The following is a 17,886-nucleotide window of genomic DNA, read 5'->3' as shown; positions in this document are numbered from 1 at the left end:
TGTCATGTGCTAAACCCCAGATGCTACACGTGGGTTCTCTGCGGGCAAGCATTGGCATCTCTGGGCACCCATTATGTCTTATCTTGTTTCGTCGACATCACCCTGCAGCCAGCCGGCCATCCCTGGGAAACGGCCGGTCATCCTACACGAATCGATGGAGAGCCCCCTATTTCTGGTATCACCATCCTACCTATGGGCTTCGCTAGGCGGGGTCGAGGGGTAGGAGATCCGGATAATAGGCTCGCGAGCACCCTGTACTTGTAGGTAAGAAAAATAGGGCGATCGAGCAAGAAGTGGCGAAGGCTAAACATACATAACTCAAGTGACTTGCCAACAGATGCTAGTTATGGTGTGACCAAAGCGCTCACATCGAGTTCTTAACCCTTCTTGTCGCTCAACACATCCTCGCCTTGGCCCTTATATACATCTTCCAAATCCAAAGTTGGTATTCGTACGATTATCTTCGGCAACTCATCGACCAAGACTGCCTCCCGGAATCCTTGAAACGTATTCCCGTCATGTCGGTCAAGGAGCCAAGATCCGCCTTTGACCGCAACCCTCAGTTACCGTCCTCGCGACCTGCGAGCATTTTCTCGGCGCAATCCATCGATACACTTGTCGCTGATCAGAGCTACCGAGGCTTTCCATCCGAGCAAGCATACCTTGATGCTCTCAAAGAATGGGCACAATCAAAAATGTTCTACGAGTCCGATGAACAACTACAAGGCTTCTACGGCACCAAAACTCTGGATGACATCCTGATCAAACAGGGGACTACTCGGGGTGCGAAGAAGAGTGTTCGAGACCAGAGGAGGGCAACGGTGGCTCCTCAACTGCCCACTCTCGCCGAGCACAACGGCAGTGCGACAACCTTGTCGAGACAAAATTCCGTTGCGCAGGGCGCAGACGCCACAGACGAGCGGCCGGAAGCCAAAGGCAGCAAATTGAAACGAGTCTTCACACGGCGCAAGACCGTGGTATGAGACATTCCGGATGTAATGGCGCCTACGACATGTTATGTACTCTTACAGGGATCTGCGCACTCGATGGTGGAGCAGGTATCACTCATTACAACAGAGAAGGAAAGAACTGGGATTCACGAAGTATACGTCTATGGGGCGATTATATACATAGCATCACATACTATTGCGTTCCACGTTACTCGGATCTCAATCCCGCCCATTAGCTTCTGCTGGACTTCGTGAGAATATTGCACCATCTTCTAGAAAGTCTCCTTCATCGTCAGATGGTAGGTGTTGTTGGGGCCGCCCAGGTCTGCATCCTATTTTCTGTCAGGCCTCTTTCGACATCCCCTGTGCTACCCAACCACTAGAACTTCTCTCTATTTCTCTAGTGAGCCAAGTTCCTTGCTGTCCTGAAGGTGCTCCAGTCCCAGCCATCTCAGTCACGATCTGATCTTCGGAAGACGAGACCTGGGTTTTGAGTTCGAACGGCGGTATGTGGACTGAGCACCTAATGCTTTTGATGGAGTAGAGCCGACACCTAATTGCGGGGGTTTTCCCTAGTAACACCATCTCCGCCATCTAGGTATACTCCGGCCTCAACGCATGGTTACTCGTTCCCTGTGTAAGGTCGAACAACATCTAGCGTGTGCGCAAAGTCAGAGACATGCATCCAGCTCCAAGTGGGAGTCAAATCAGCTGTCCAGAGCAATTCTCAATAGGTTTGTCCTGAACGATCTGCCGTCTGCTCAGCATTCAAGTAAGAAGGTGCATTTCCATAACACGAACAGTGAAGCGAGAAATGGCTGGCTTCCCAGCGCGACGCTGCATTTAAATGCAACAGAACGGCATCGAGGAACCGACCCCTGCTTGGAGATGTGTTGCTTGGTCATTTCGAGCAAACTACTCCGCCAATTGTAACGGTCCAACTGCCAGTCGTTATCATCTGTTATTCAGCATACACGAGGAGCCGAGCCTAGGCATCCTCAAACTGGGCCAGATAGAGCGCCTCGAGGCCTTGGAAAGCCACATGGAGGTGGTCTCACCGCTTAACCCTCCTCCAACCTCCTCAACCACATTCTTGGAGTCCACGCGCAAGGGCAACGCTACCGAAACCTCCGCACCCATGTTGAAAGGATCACCGCGCTGACGAGACCAATCCTGAGAACCCCCTAGGTTTGTCAGCCACCGTGTCAGGAGATGTAACCGTCGAGAAAGCTCCTCTAACCAGGGCCCTACCAGGCGAATCTCCCTCCGACAATTCTTGAAGAAGACTATCTCTGGCGAGTGCCTGGCTAGAAGCATAGCAGATATAGGGCCCCCGCCATACCTCCCAAACTCCACAGTTGATGCTTTCCGAATGAAGCCTTTCGAATCACTGGCAGTCCATACAATGAAACTTCCACCATGGCCGTAACGTCGACATCCAAACATGGCTACCCGACCGATCTCCTATGGGTCAATCATGATGCGCTGAATATGAAAGCACAGCCCCACCGGCAACGGGTCTTCAGCCACATCCAACAACGGTACCGACCATGGCAGAGACGCGATTCTGCCCTGAAGCTAAGAAAGAGCGTGAAACTACCCACATCCGGCTCTCGAGAGCATTCCTCGGAGAGCGAGGAGGACCGCTCAGAGTCGTCAGTGAGGACAGATTCGTGGCGTGCTTCAGGGGCTCTCATACTAATTCATTCCATAGAGCAGTTCCCCCGCCTCGTCATGTACTTCTTACAGTTCAGAGCCTCTGACCAGCTCGGAGAGGAGCCCCGGGCTTGCGGTGTATGATGTCAAGTTGTTTCAAGGGAACTCTGATCCTTTCAACGCTTATCCGGTGCCCATCTCGCCGAGAGTCAACGATATTTTGAGATTTTACCGGGACATCGTCATACCGTCACAATACCACACCGGGTCGGATGGATGGAGAACGCTCGACGCCGCCAGGGATGACTGGAGAGATGTCGTCCGTTCGCTGTATGAGAAGGGTGGCGCGCTGGGATTCCTCGCACGATGGGCCCAGGTCGCGTCCAATGTCACCGACAATTCCGAGCTCGCCGTCCAGAGTTTACGTTTTCGATCTCAGAGTACCTCAATGCTACTGCGGAAAATGCAGCAGGGCTCCGGATTTGTGTCGAGGTCGTCTTACTGGCACATCATCACGTTGTATATGGCCGAGGCGCAAGCTGGAAACGCCGACGGGGCGTGGCTCCACGCAACGATGCTGTCTCGGGCATTGAAATACGAGAGTCAACAGGGGCAAGTCGACATCACGTCTCTGCGATCCTTCATGTACAATGAAGCTTGCGCCTGCTGCATGTTCCTGCGCAAGCCCGTTCTAGACTATGACGGCTGGGTTTCGGATGTGTTCAAGACACCTTGGGCAGAAGGCAGAAAGGAATTGCCGGCCATGCAGCTGTCGTTCTCGACATCGCTGGATCCCTCCGTTGAGGATGAGTTTCTTGTGGACATGTTCATTCAGGAGCGCGAAAGCCTTGCAGTCTGGAGGCACGGTTCCGAAAGAGGGGACGGCCTGTCTCCCGCCGTGTTCACCTGGTGGTGTTCCAGCCATCTGGTCAAGCACACGAGACTCGTGAAGTACGCGCTTGACCGCCTCGACGAGGCAAAGCAAGGGAAAGGCCCGCAATCGCACCTCCACAAGAAGAACGCCTACCTCGCGTTGACTGCGGTCTACTGGACGCGCCTGATTGCTGGGGACGAGACTCTCCTCGGCCGGGAGATCTATCAAACGAAGAAGCCTTTGCGAACCCTGACGAGGCAGCTTCTGGAGAAAGAGCAATTGGTGGTGGAGTTTACCGGATCGATGAAATACGCCAACGCACGACTGTGGGCTCTTTACGTCGGGGCGCAAGCAGAGCATGACCACCTGGGCATTCGGCGATGCGATGAGAGCTGGTTCAGCGACCAGTTTTCCCTTCTGGTTGCGCAGATGAACTTGTCCTCCTGGGAGGCCATTCGCTTGATTCTTGACGGCTTCCTGGATTGCGATGTCGTCGAGCCCCACGGTTCCAACTTTGTGCCAGCACTGTTGTCACGTCCTTCCTCAACCACACAAGGTGATAGTCGGCGGTCGTCCAAGACACCATGATCAGAACCAAACCGGGAAGCAGGAGGCCGATTTTTCCATAACCACGGGTGCTGGTAGGGCATTTGATCAGGAGCGGCCACGATATTTGAACTCAAGCGACACCGGCGACAGGTTAGGTACGATATGGTGCCCGACAATGGCTCGCGTCAGTGTCCATACTAGGAACAATACTTGCCTGCATGCTCAAAGCCCCAGCTCCGCCGAAGGAGAAAAGACATCGACATGGAACCTCACGGGCTCAGCTGGACGGCACAAAACTGGAATATTGGGAACGAACCCTCGACATGGCAGTGAGCAAATGCTCCTCTTCGAAGTGTTTCTCTGATGTCGACAAGTTCAATAAGACGTGCGCGAGATTGACAGATTATGTCGGTGTGGGTTACATCGACGTGGCATCTACTGGCTTCTCGTCATCAATCTATTTAACGCAGGAGAGAAATCCGTGCCATTGCCATTGCCATGATCGAGGACCCGTCTTGAGACCCGGAGATAAACAGCGAAATTCTCCCAATTAGGCAATTTCTGGCATATCTCCAGCCCAGGATCTTGGACCGGGCTCGGTCGGGCGCAATAACTGCCAGTTTCCCCTACCGCTGAATGATCCGAGAATTGATTTTCTCCTGGTGTCGTATTTCGAGAGTGGTAATGGTGCAAAGCATATTTTGTCAACCTCGAGGCGGTGGTCATCCTTCGTTTTCTCATCCTGTGCCCAAATCCAGCCCCCTAACAATAGCTATTGCCGCAATACTGGCAATGGGCACGATGGCTTTCTTGGGTCGATTCGGCGAGGGCTTCAACCGGGGACTCAAAATACCGACTTGTCAGATCCCTAGTGTCACCATGACCTGCCAAATACCTCTTGTCTTGGGCTCTATAAAGCAGTGAGATGGCTCTACCACCGACCGTCACTCTGGCAGCAGACACGAAAGGCATCCCCTCCTCTCACCTGTGGCCGTGAATACTTGGGATCCATCAGGATGACTTCGACCGACGCGAACGAGAACGAGGCGCTCCTCTATCCGCCCAAACCGGCTCCCGTGCTGCACATCCCGCCCGGTGCAGCGGCCAAAGTCCAAATCATCGACACGACCTCCCGCCTCGACGTGCCTGTGGAGGTCTTCATGGGGCCGACCCAGTTTGGGCACGAGATCCTCCAGGTGCCGTCCTTCTCGTTCCTCGTCGAACAGGTGTCCACGGGCCGGAAACTGCTGTTCGACCTCGGGTGCAGGAAGGACTGGCAGCGCCTCCCGCCCGCGGTGCGGGGCCTGGTGACCCAGCCGGGCTGGAAGATCGAGGTCGAGAAGGACTCGGTCGCGCAGATCCTGCAGGAGGGCGGCGTCGACGTCGCCGGCGGCGCTGTCGAGGCCATCGTCTGGAGCCACTGGCACTACGACCACACGGGCGACCCGAGCACGTTTCCCGGGAGTACGGCGCTGGTGGTCGGCCCGGGCGTCCAGGAGGTGTTCCTGCCGGCGTACCCGGAGAACGAACAGTCGCCGCTCCTGGCCGCGGACTTTGCGGGCCGCGAGCTGAAGGTCGTCGACTTCGACAACTCGGAGACCGTCCAGATCGGCCGCTTCCGCGCCATCGACTACTTCGGCGACGGGTCCTTCTATCTCCTCGACGCGCCGGGCCACGCGGTCGGGCACATGTGCGGGCTCGCGCGCGTGACGTCGTCGTCGTCCACCACCACCACCACCACCACCACCACCACACGGGACGGCGGCGACGCGGAGGAAGAAGACACCTTCGTCCTGATGGGCGCGGACGCAGCCCATCACGGCGCCGAGCTCCGACCGACCGCGTACCTCCCGCTGCCCAAGACGGTCCGCCCGACGCCCTACGCGGCCAAACACCCGCCGGGCGTCGGCTGCCCGGGCCACATCTTCGAGACGATCCACCCGCGCGGCCGGGGCACCGAGCCCTTCTACCACATCCACGCCGGCGTCGCGCACGACCCGGCGCGGGCGCAGGAGATCGTGGGCGTGCTGCAGGAGTTCGACGCCGCGGACCACGTCTTCGTCGTCGTCGCCCACGACGCCAGCCTGCTGCACGAGAGCGTCGGCGTCGACTGGTTCCCGCGCGGGACCCTGCGCGACTGGAAGAAGAAGGACTGTGCGCGCCGGGCCAGATGGCGTTTCCTGGAGGACTTGACTAAGGCGGTTGAGCACGCCGCTCCGGCCGAGTGCGCGGAGGATCAAGTTGGCGAGAAGACGTGCGACGGCACATGAGTCACGGAGGAAAGACACGGGCGCATTATTGGAGTTCACTACTGCGTGCACGCAATACGCCCGGGCGGAAATTCACGCCATGTGTCTCCAAGAGAAGAAGAATTCCCTGTATCATTAGTGAGCTAGCTAGCTAGCTCTCTGTGTTTGAATCTCATCTCATCTCAACTCATCTAATCCAGTCCAGCGGGCCGAATTACCCCCCCAACTGTCGACAATACACGGAAAGCCAAGGCCAGAGGTATTGTCGTTCAGTGATGAGACTGGACACCCTTTTTAATGAAGAGGGAGTGCCTGGCTGTATTGCGTCTGCGTCTAGGGCATGAAATACTTGAACAAAGCCCTCCTCTGCGAGGTTTTATTATTAGCTATTTGATTACTTTTACCTTCAGGCGCTATGGAGCCTATGTAATTATGTCCTTCAACATAAGCACGGAGTAAGTGTGATGACACTATCATCGTTCAACTCGCGATTGACCCAGCGGGATAGCCCCAAGCCATGTACGACACGGTCGCTCGTTCGCGGTATTGCATCCCACCTAACGGCGAAGCCAAGCCTTTCACATTGTTCTGCAGGATCTTAGAACGAGGACTGCAAACCCCGAACTCCAGACTCCGGTCCCCGTATGGTTTGAATCAAGCTCTGTCCTGGCAGATGAGGGAGAACGGTTTCGGGAAGTTGGTCCACTTGTCGACCGGCTCGAGACGGTAGGTTGGGTCCTCGAGGGAGATCTAGTTCAGAATGCCACAGTCAGCGAAGGAAGGCGACCTCTCAGCATGGATGGTCCATCTACGTGCAAGGCAAGGAAAGGATTGGGGAAGACGGGATGGATGGAGGGAGCGAGGCAGTGAAGTTGGTGTGGACTTTTGATACTCACATCGAACTCGAGCAGGATTCTCGGGATCACCTTCTTCATCTCCAGCTCGGCAATGTGTCTGCCAATGCAGACGCGTTTGCCGGCTCCGAATCCGAGCACGGTCCTCTCCATCATGAGTCGGCGCTGGTGGTCAGGCTCCAGCCAACGATCGGGTCTAAACTCGTCGGCGTCCTTCCCAAAGACGGTGCGGTCGAAATGCGCATTCCAGACAGACACGCCCACTATGGTACCGCCCGGGAGGAACGTCCCAGCGATCTCGGCCCCCTCCGGAGGAACCTCTCTTTCCAGCGGGACTCGGACGAAGGGCTGCATGCGCATGGTCTCTTTGATGACGGCGCCGAGATAGTCCAGCCTGTCTGTCTCGACGAATCGTGGCTGGGGGGACAGTCGTCCTGCGTTGAGCGCCTCGTCGATCTCGGAGCGCAGCTTCTTCATTGCCCCGGGATACTTGACCAGGTAGTAGAGGATGGCGGTCATGGTGAAGGCCGAAGTGTCAAAGCCAGCGGCAATGGTGCTCGAGATCATCCTCAGGATGGTTTCGTCTGAGACGCGGTCCTTGTGCCGATTGCGTCCGTCCAGGTATTTGGCCATGAGATCAGGCTTTTCACTGGCATCACTCACAAACCCCTCATCCGCTTTGTACTTTCGCTTGTTGAACTCTTCGATGGCCATGGCCGTCCACGCCTGGGGTTTTGCGGTCTGTCTGCTGTACCATGTCCAACAGAGCGGAGACTTGAAAAGGAGCTTCTCGAGCGCGGGCACGCTTTGCCAACGGCCCCAATGTACCAGTCTCGCATAGGCCGAGACCGGGGCGACGGATCGTCCGGTTTCCAGATAATCCGTCTGTTTGCTGAAGGCCGCCTTCAGGAGAAAGTCGACTTGGAATTGCTGCATAACGTCAAACAGTGTCGCCGTTCGGGACTTGCGAAGGACCTGCACGAGTGTCTCGAGAGCATGGTCTACATCGGGCTCATAATCCAGCAGATTCTTGGCTGCGAAGGCGCTTCCGACTGCCCGCTTGAGAGCCGACACTTCGTCCTCGTCTAAAATATCAATCACCGTGCCGAGGACTCTCCCGTTCACAAGGGCTCTCAAAGTCGTATAAGACTGGGCCTTGACATCACGGATGGGCGTCAGTCGAAGCAGGCTGGCAGGGGTGGGCACCTTGCATACCTTTCTGAACTCCCCGTGCATCGAATGGATCATAGGAACCGCGGCAGGGTCGGAGACGCTCACGGTGTTGGGACCAATTCGCACCAACGGCCCGTACTGATTATGGAGTTCTTTGAGTGTGTGTGAGAACCCTCCATACTGTGTGACAGAAAACCTCCAGAGGTCCGTGAATGATGCCAGGAGAGGCCCCGGAATGGAGCACAGCCGTCGGTATCTGAAGAGAGCCGTCGCCAGCAGGAAAATGGCAACAGACCAGAGCGAGAAAGACAACGAAAAGAGCATGGTCGAAACGGTCAAGACTGGATGTTTCACGACAACTGTGCCGGTGGAAAACGAGTCTCGCCTTTGAAGAGGTTCTTTGACGTACCTTATATTATATCTTGCCGGGCTCATTCGCAGAGGTCCCGTGTAGTGGTCAGACTCGCCTTGAGGGACGAGAAAGATCCAAGGTCGTACGTTAGGGGTCGACAGCCCACTCTCACAGTGTTCCGTGATTCCATGGGGCCTTACATAAGACGATGGAAGCTTGTTCCCTGTTCTGTTCTCAGGCTGGACATCCCAGATTGAGCCATTATGAGCCTGGGAGGAGGTTGAGAGTCCACATCAGGTGCGAGCAATGGCTTGAGGCGACGATCATGGGTTGTACGAGGGAAGGGGCCTGTTCTGATCGACGTCGGGAGAAGGGGACGTCTTACCTTTGACATTCGTTGTTACTCGGTTGGCCCATATGCGGGAGTCAGGACACAGCAACCCTCTCGTCGACCTGCGATGATTGGATGAAGAGCAAAGCACATGAGCAGGTTCCCCGCGTCTTATACTGCTCCATCGTCTCCCTGACTAAGCTCTTAAAGGAGTGGACCTTATTGACTCCTTTCCGCGGAGGCTTGTAGCGATTCATGCAGGGGGATGGGATTGATTGTACACAAGTTGAACTCCGATCGTACTCATGGCTCGTGAGACGCGATACACCAGTCACCTTTATTGCTGATTCGTGGCTGAGGACGTGGGGTTGGCGATATATTCAAGAGTATGGTCAACACCGGGGGTTCCTTCTGGGTAGCCTGACCCAAGCACTGCGAGTCGATCTTTTTCTGATTTCAAGGAAGGGGTATTGCCGGTGAATGGGCTGATGTCTTTCCTTCTTTCGCAGAACTCCGTTCGAGAGCAGCTGGATGTCCGGGAATCGTCTACAACTCGCCCTGACTTGCGATTTGTCCCAGCCGGGCAATTCCGAATAGTTTCACGTCGTTCGGTCCTCGGAAGCACTTTTCAGCTCGTTTCTTTCCAGTATAGCAATATAAACATAGTGATAGCCCTACATGCTGTTAGTTGCAGCCGAAGGAAATTCTGGAGGGTCAACACGTGATGGGGTTTTGTATTACTTCAAAGCCATGTAAGTCAGGCACAAGGCCCAGTTTTAAAGCTGACAACATCAGCCTTGGTGGACAACACCCATTGTCCAATGTATTGGCTGAAGCCCTTTTCGATTTCCGTTGCCCTCTAGGTCGAGCCACCAACCATGATCCAGTCTTAGTCGCTGGATGACGCATCAGTCGTTCGGACTCACGTCGACCCGGGATGAAGCACGCAGCCCGACGGAGAACGGGGGTGACTCGGTATGACGAGGGCATGTGCTCGAAGAGGCTCAGAGTGCCGCCCTAGGGGACCTTGCCAGGTGTTAGGATTCTCGTGCTTGAGAACATGTTTGCATCAGCAGAGAGTGCATGGTATGGGACTCCAGACGTCAAAGACGGCGACCTGATGCTGTATATCTGCGGCTGCAGGCAGGCACCAGAAAGGGGCAGTGCAGGGGGGGCCTCGGCCTTACGAACAAGACGAGCCACTGGATGGTAACTGGGCAGTGAGGCAGGCTTGGTAGGACTTCGCCAGAGCTTTGCGTTGCATCTCTACAACAGGCACGGAGGATAGTCACGTACAAAGACCCATGTGCTGTGAAACACATCAAGCCCAACAACAGTATAGAGAACATATCCTGTTCTTCAAGGAAATTGTTGCATTCACCATGATGCTCCTATATAGAACATCGTTTTCATATCGATTTTGCCCACCCATGTACATGCTCATAACCAGGTTGCCCTCCTTCGCCTTCTTCTGCTCCAACGTTTTGACCGGACTATCTCTTGGATCCCGATACTCGTTCGACGGATCCCCTTGCCTTCTCGCCTCCGTCATCTCCGCCTGCCCGGACGCGGCGGGCTTGGTGCTGTGGAAAAGGTAATAGAAGGGCACAAAGGCCAAGACGCTTCCGACGGCGATACTGCATTTTGGGGGGGGCCCATCGTGTCAATACTCGTCCAAAGAAATGTATGTGTATAGACACATGGTTGTGGTAATTGCATTCAGGCTGGACGCGGACCTTACATTGGTACTCTGCTGTTGTAGGTGCCCGGGACATCAGGACGTGCAGACACGTAGGCTCTTCTGGACTGTCTGGATCCCGTCTGGAGGGATTGGATTGGTCTCAGGGCGGGCTTGACCGCCTGGATTGCACAACTTCGGGGCGACATGGTGGTCGAGACGTATTTTGGAACTTTTGAGTCTACGACAACAATCACAGTGATGGCCCTTGTTCAGTGTCAATAGCTCTGCCAAATGTTGAAGATCACACATTTGAGTCTCTCTCCCCCCTTTTCTTTACTTTTACCGTTCCTTCTACCTACGTCGCTTCTTACCTTTGCCACAAAACATCAATCCTGCGTCATGAAAGAGCCTGTTCCTGTTCGACGGGAAACGTCATGTCTCTAGATCGTTTACATCATGACCACGGACGGAATTTGCTTTCCCTGCCCACGCGGAGACAGCCCCCAGGGTTTTTTTCAAATCTTCAAATCTTACCTAAAAGGCCTCAATCGCCGATCGGCGGTGACGGCGCGGCGCCAGTCCTAGTGGCCCCCGGATCGACACCAGGGGGGAGGAAAAGTTCGAGGGCTTGAAGAGCCCTTGGGTTAGCGAGACGGAGAAGTCCCCGCATGCGAGCAACGAACGAGTGCAGTAGGCTTGCCAGGTAATCGTTACGAGCAGTCCGTATTTGGGCAGGTGGCAGGGTTGCAAGTCCCTCCACAGTCTCGGTGGCTGGCTGGGTAGCGAGGTAGGCAAGCTCCTCCTCCCTGAGAAAGACCTAGCTCGCGAGGTACCTAGGCAACTACTTGTAGAAAGGCCCTTGTACTTGTACCACCAAGCTACTCGTAACCAGCTAACTGGGCAGGCCAAACGACGGTGCCCATCCTGAGAGACTGGACCACCCAAGTACCTCGTACTCGACTCGCACTGGCCCCCCTGAACAGGCACTACTACGAGTACTACTGTACGTCCCGAGCACTCGTCCTCCCACCTGGGTAGCAGGTAGTACGAGGTAGGTACCCATCAATCTCCCCGCTGCCGATGGGCGAATTCCAGTGCGCGAGTCCGGGGGTCGCTTGCTGGGGGCCAGTCCCAGGATGCGTCAAATTTCGCCTATCAAACATAGCTCATCAAAGGTGATGCGGTTCGTCTGCATGAATCATGGTACTCCGTCGCCAGCCAGCCAGCCAGCCAGCCAGCCAGTCCACGCCCAGATGCGTTGCTAGCCAAATCAGCCTCGGTCAGTCCGCCAGCCGGCGAAAAAGGGGGGGTGGGAGGACAAGGAGGTCCACGCGACCAACACTGGCATGCGAGAAAGGCAAGAGAAATACAAGTCACAGGAAGAGGCGCAGCCTCCTTGTCTGGACCCTGGACACTTGGCTTCGCTCGGGAAATCACAATCTTCCCTCGACGGCAATCTTCGCCTATGAATTGATTGACTGTGGTACAACAACGCACAAAGAGCCTCTCCATCGTCACAAAGGAAATGGATATACTGGTACACTGCCTCAACGAGGCGCGCAAAAAGGAAATTACCTCCCGAATGCCGTTCAGTGAGTCCGAGAGTCCCTCATCCCATCATCCATACACATCACTTTACGGGCTTCCTCCACCCACCAAGATGGTCACAGCCTCATCCCACCCCCGCCCGTTCACAATATCCATCACTGTCCTCCCCGACTCGTCTTTAGCTTCCAGGTCGACGCCACCACCTCGCTCGACGAGAAGCTTCAACGTCTTAGCGTCTCCATTTTCCACCGCCTGGAGCACTGCGTTCCAGCCCCGGTACATGAGATTGATATCGGCCCCTCGCGCGAGCAACATTTCAATGATCTCGGTATCGCCGTTGCGGAACCTCCGGATAGCCTTGATGATGGGCAGATGCTCGCCGGGGGCGTTGACATCGGCACCAGCTTCGTCGAGCAGGTAGCGAACAATCTCTCTTCTGTCCTCCCGAATAGCAGTTGTCAGAGGAGAGAAAACACCTCCGTTCTTGTCCTCGACATTGACACCCGCTTTCAGCAACAACTTGATACTCTCGAGCTGGTTGGCAACCACGGCCATTTCCAGGACCCCTTTAACTGCTCTTGGATTGGAAAGGGAAGGAAGGAGCTTGCGCAGAATTTCGGGTCTTTTCACAGCCATACAGATAGGCCAGTCCTGACCTCGGATGCCAGGGTCTGCACCGTTGGCCAGTAGTATGTCGACAAAGTCAAGTCTCTCGTCACGGATTGCCGTAGTCAGAGGTGTGTAGCCTTCAGCGCTTCTGTCATTGGGGCTGACGTGCTGGTCAAGTAAGTACATGAGCGCGTCCTTGTTGTTGTGAGCAACGGCTTTCTCGATGATGCCCTTGGGTTTGTGCAGGTTCGCGCCTGCAGCAACAAGCTGTGGAAGTAGATGCGTGCGGTCGTGGGTCACGCACTTGAAGGCTGGGTACTCCGACGCCGTCAGATTTGGATCCGCTCCATTGGCCAGGAGGAGCGAGACAAGTTCGCCTCGGTTGTCACGAATGGCAGAACAGAGTGGTGTATAAACCCCGTCCTTCTTAGCATTGGGATCGACACCGGCTTTGAGCAGGGTCGTTACCGACTCCAGATTGTTGATACTTGTGGCGAGTTCCAGAACCCCGGGGCACTTTTTGTAATCTGCTCCTCGAGATAGCAGCAGCTGCAGTGCTTTTGGCTGGTAGGTCGAAGGCCACAAAAGGTGCTTAGGACCAGGCATGTTGGGGTCGGCTCCGTGGTCCAAGAGAAAGATCATGATGTCCACTCTTCTCGACTGGACTGCTGTGAAAAGGGGCGTCTCGCCCTCGCCATTTTTCCCATTCACGTCGCTCCCATAGTCGACAAGAAGCTCTACCAACTTCTTCGGATTCGTTTTGTTTATAGCCTTGATGAGCAGAGTGTTGCCATCAGCGGTGTTGAGGTTGGTGTCTCCTCCGTACGTGAGATAGAGCTGCAGAAACTCGAGCTTGTTCTCCACGACGGCCATGGCGAGGGGACATTCCCCCTCTGGACCGGCGGGAAGATTAGGATCTGCTCCATATTTCAGCAGCAACTTTGCGGCTTCGAGGAACGACAGCTCTGTCGCGGACAAAAGGGGACTGAACTTGATCTTGTCGAGGCCATTGGGATCGGCTCCAAAGAGGAGTAAAAGCCGGACTGTCTCAACGTCTTGATGAAGAACTGCCTCTCGGAGAAGGTTGACTCCGTTGTCGCCCTCGGGAGGCACGCCGCAGTCCAGTAGTTGTTCAATCATCTTGTGCTTCTGCTGCTGGACGGCATTCAACAAGGACGATTTCAGGGCGGCGGAGTTGGCCCCAGACATTTGTTTAGGTGTCCATCTTGGGACTGTGGCAGGGTCGGCTTTCACGCGAGCAGTGGGAGAAGAGTGCTTGTCCAGTCCGATCTCGTGGATCATGTCCTCAATCTGGGCAAATGAATCCGCCGTTTTGACAGAGACATGATCTTCCACGGCAACCTCGGTTCGCGAACTCTCACTGCTCATCATTTGCTGTTCCCTTTCCCTGGTGGCGGAATTGACGGTGAGTTTGCTGGACCTGGTACTGGGCGCGGGCCTGCTGAAGCTTTGTCTCTGAGGGATCGCGGTCAAGGTATCTGGATCCTCGCTTAGCCGGGAGAGGAAGTTGGACTCTGACGTTCTCTCCGTCAATGGAATGGACGGGAGCGGTGGCAGAAGATCGGGTGCTTCCGAAAGAGGAGCATGAAGGGCAGGCTTCACGGTGGTCGACGGAGTGTGCCTGATGCTGGGATTGATGCTGGGGTTCATGCGCTCGAGGACAGCTGCAAGACCCGTATATCCTATGCCAACAGAGGCATCCGCCTTTGCGTCGCCCAGGTACCATCTGAACACCATTGCACTCATGCCCAGCGCATCGCGGCTCCTGGCGAGCGAGTCCTTCATCTTGTGAATGTCCGTATCGGCGAACATCATGTGCCATCCTTTCCTGAGCTTGCCCAAGCTTCCTTTCTTCTCGTACTCGAGGAACTTGACGAGCATCTGGTTCAAGACGATAAAGTCATCATTGGCCTGACGAAACTTTTTGTCGAGTTCCTGTTGCATGTCACTGGGGAACTGGCTGTGCCCCCTCGAGGCTTCGGTCAGTCCTGCTTCGATGGAGCAAAGGACTCGACAAATGTCGAGGAAATTGGTCGCCAGCTCACGGAAGCCATGCGGGGGCTCCTTGACGGTGCTGAGATACTCCAGCATGCGCACCGACACGCTGTTTCCCAAGGTGGTTGCCCGGCCACAGAGGTCCAAAAGGGACTCCTTCCCCTTTCTGGGCGCCATTGTCGAGAGGGTGAGAGTGGCAGGGTGAGTCTTTGGATCTCAGACTGGACAGGTATACCCCTGCCGGTTAGAAACAGAACATTCAACGGCGAAGAGCTCGAGGTTGATAAAAGTTTGGGTAGGAAGGAGCGGATCTATGGGTTCAGGATGAGTTCGCCCGCCTTTATTTCCCATTTTCCCCCTCTTCGAATCGAAAGGTCAAGGCGGACGAGAACATTCGACGCGGGAAGCCCTCATCCACTTCCCATACGAACTACTGATGGCGGCGGCGGCGGCAGGTTCCTGGTACAACAATCCCATGCATTGTCCAAGCCAATACCATTCTTGGAATGTACCACTGTACCACGTAGTACAGAGACTCCTGTCCCACTAGGGCTCCTGAACAAGGCCGGTAGATCCTTGAACTTACAGCTTGCCCCGAGACGATTCCTGAGGCAACTAGCCACAATATCCTCCCCTTCCCAGCTACCGCTACATCTTTTCCACTTTTGGCACGGCCAGGGATGTTACCTGCTCGGACTTTGATGCAATACTAGCCTCGTCTGGTTGGGCTCGCTTCAATCGTTGATGAAGGATCGTCGATTGCCTCCTGACAAGGAGGATTCATATTGATCTGATTCGTAAGTCAGGATCTGTCAACTGTCGGGGCTGCGGGATGCCACCAGATGAACTGACAGGCTCGGCAGGGCCAGAGGAAGCCACGCAGGTACTCTACTCCAGACGTCAAAACGTGGTTGGCAGATTTTGGGGTCTGCAACTGGGGCTAGTCGGCCTGCAGCTCCTGCAAGCCACAACGGACTTGGTGATAAACTAGTCCACGAGGGAGACGAGCTCAAGGGCACCCGGCCCCTGACCCCTCCAGCCTTCCACCAAGGAGATGGTGTTTTTGTGCAAGAAGATAGGACTGGCTATGACCAATTCTTCACGTTAATATTCAGGGCGGATTCGGCAGCCCGTATTTTACGTACAGGCCGCGCGGGAGCCAAAGCCACCGCGCTTGACTAGAGCTCGATTGCGCCTCTTCGATTTGCTGGTTTCAAGGGGCAGCAGAATTCAAGCGAAACAAGCCGCTCCAGAGGGGACCTGTTCAGCTGGCAACATTCTCGCACCAAATCTGCAGCCGGATACGAGATTCCTTGTTCGCCATGACCAACTGGGGTGGATGTCCTGAAGATTCTGTGCACGGCCCAGGCAACTTTCCGCAATACGATGCTCAACGCTCCGGAGGTTCCGCAGAATTCATCACGAGCCTATTGAGAGGTCTAGAGCACCGGTATCACCACAGTATGAATACTAGCCTTGCTGGATATTGTGTGGCGGCCTATATACGGAACATGAATTCCAACAGACCGACTACCAGTATTAGACTACCTTTCCTGCATGGAACACAGACCTCGAACTATCCTGGTGATGGCCATGATCCACCGACCCGTCGTCAACTGTGCCTGAGCTAACAAAAGTCAATTCCAAACCATTCTCTACAGAGCATGGAACACCCCACTGATCTGTGGAGGAGGATTCCCAATGCTGTTCGCTGGCTTCCACGTTGCCAGGGTTGTCACGCTCTTCAACAAGATCAGTGGCGTTTTGGCCCGATCTTTGCAAGCCGTCCTCGCCGTCTGCTCCGGACAGCCAACGGACGAATGCAAGGCAGCGAAAGCTGGCCATCCTGTCCACCCAAAAGGATCCGCGGCACAATTGGATTTTGGCCGCCCAGACCCTAGGTACGAGTGGTACGTACTCGGTGCTAGAGTAGTGCCAGGGCGAGTTCCCCGATGGAAAACTTCGAGGCCTGGCGGCTTAGACTTCTTTGTCTCAGGTCGAAATCGTGAGAGGTCGAAAATTCTGCCTCTGAAGCGGTTCGTCTGGGCTCCAACATTGCTGGCCAGACATCCTGGCGCTGCTCCACCCCGAGCATTTATCTTGCCCCAGGCTGGAAAGGATTGCAACTTCTAGCCATGCGAAGGATAGTCTTTATCTCTATCCACAAGAGTGTCCCTAGTTCTTATGCACCCACCAGTAAAGCCACGACCTCAGAACTCCCCGCTCTAGCAGTCGTCTGCCTGGGTTTCGCTCAATCCTTGTTTGAAAGTTGCCCATTGAGGTAATTCGCGCAACGGTATGTCTCATCGCTCCATCGGCCCCCCTTGTGCCTGGGCATGCTGAGCTGGAATTTACTCGGGGAACGCACAGGATTTGTCCTTACGCTGACCGAGACGCAAGGAAAAGGAATCACATCTCCGGGCTGGGATCGACAACTTGCTCAGATCGGGCTAACCCAGCATCAATTTCATATGAATCCTTCCTTCAATCTGCATATGTGAGCATTGGGACCGGAACCGTCTTCTCTCGAACCACTGGGGTCCTCTCCTCCGCACACTTTGGTTTCAGAGCAACAAGGACGCGCCAAATGCACCCACTCTGAGCGGCTTGTGCGGGGCTTGATTCTGCAGACGCATGGCAGACTACAGGATAGTCTGTGTCTAGAACTTTGAACTTAGTGCTCGTGCTGCCTCCAACACTAGGATTGTTATTGAATAACGCTCCCCCTTTTCCCCTCTCCCTAACCTTTTCAGGACAGTAGGACGCAAAGTGCGCATGCATCGAGTGGGAACGTGCCGTTGAGTTGAATAACAACCATGTGCCATGTGCGGAGTACGTCTCTGGAGGTGACCCTCTAGTTCTCGCGTAGGTAGAGACTAAGGTGGAGCAGTATGCTTTATCGTGCGAGTATTCGTCTGGTAAGCAGGTGTGGAATGCCTGTGATTAGGGGGCATATAGATAATTCGCTGTGCATGCTACTCCAATTTGGTCCTGTGTACCTCAAGAGACAAGGCCTAGCTCCTCATGTCTCCGTGCCTTCGCAC

General features: G+C 55.0%; 4 protein-coding genes across 4 annotated transcripts; 2 read left to right on the top strand and 2 right to left on the bottom strand.

Annotated features, from left to right (window-relative positions):
- The first annotated feature begins 86 nt into the window (after window positions 1-86).
- On the top strand, window positions 87-1,157 carry PV07_04002 (uncharacterized protein). Its single transcript, XM_016390770.1, has 2 exons — window positions 87-264; window positions 324-1,157. The coding sequence occupies exon 2, from the start codon at window positions 519-521 to the stop codon at window positions 981-983; it is 465 nt and encodes a 154-aa protein (XP_016252672.1). The 5' UTR covers window positions 87-264; window positions 324-518; the 3' UTR covers window positions 984-1,157.
- A 1,212-nt stretch (window positions 1,158-2,369) lies between these two features.
- PV07_04001 (uncharacterized protein) lies at window positions 2,370-4,104 on the top strand (the record flags this gene model as incomplete). Its single annotated transcript, XM_016390769.1, has 2 exons — window positions 2,370-2,609; window positions 2,665-4,104. The coding sequence occupies 2 exons, from the start codon at window positions 2,370-2,372 to the stop codon at window positions 4,066-4,068; spliced, it is 1,644 nt and encodes a 547-aa protein (XP_016252671.1). The 3' UTR covers window positions 4,069-4,104.
- A 2,929-nt stretch (window positions 4,105-7,033) lies between these two features.
- Window positions 7,034-8,629, bottom strand: PV07_04000 (uncharacterized protein; the record flags this gene model as incomplete). The annotated part of the gene is made up of 1 exon (XM_016390768.1): window positions 7,034-8,629. One exon carries the CDS (start codon window positions 8,627-8,629, stop codon window positions 7,034-7,036), a length of 1,596 nt encoding a protein of 531 aa, XP_016252670.1.
- A 3,675-nt stretch (window positions 8,630-12,304) lies between these two features.
- On the bottom strand, window positions 12,305-15,019 carry PV07_03999 (uncharacterized protein; the record flags this gene model as incomplete). The annotated part of the gene is made up of 1 exon (XM_016390767.1): window positions 12,305-15,019. One exon carries the CDS (start codon window positions 15,017-15,019, stop codon window positions 12,305-12,307), a length of 2,715 nt encoding a protein of 904 aa, XP_016252669.1.
- Between the last annotated feature and the right edge of the window lie 2,867 nt (window positions 15,020-17,886).

Source organism: Cladophialophora immunda, assembly GCF_000835495.1.
Source record: "Cladophialophora immunda strain CBS 83496 unplaced genomic scaffold supercont1.2, whole genome shotgun sequence".
NCBI classification, from domain to species: domain Eukaryota; kingdom Fungi; phylum Ascomycota; class Eurotiomycetes; order Chaetothyriales; family Herpotrichiellaceae; genus Cladophialophora; species Cladophialophora immunda.
This window is presented reverse-complemented; position numbering and strand designations above follow the sequence as displayed.

Excerpts from the sequence above, each read along its gene's own strand:
- PV07_04002 (XM_016390770.1), top strand. The coding sequence starts at position 519 with ATGTCGGTCAAGGAGCCAAGATCCGCCTTTGACCGCAACCCTCAGTTA.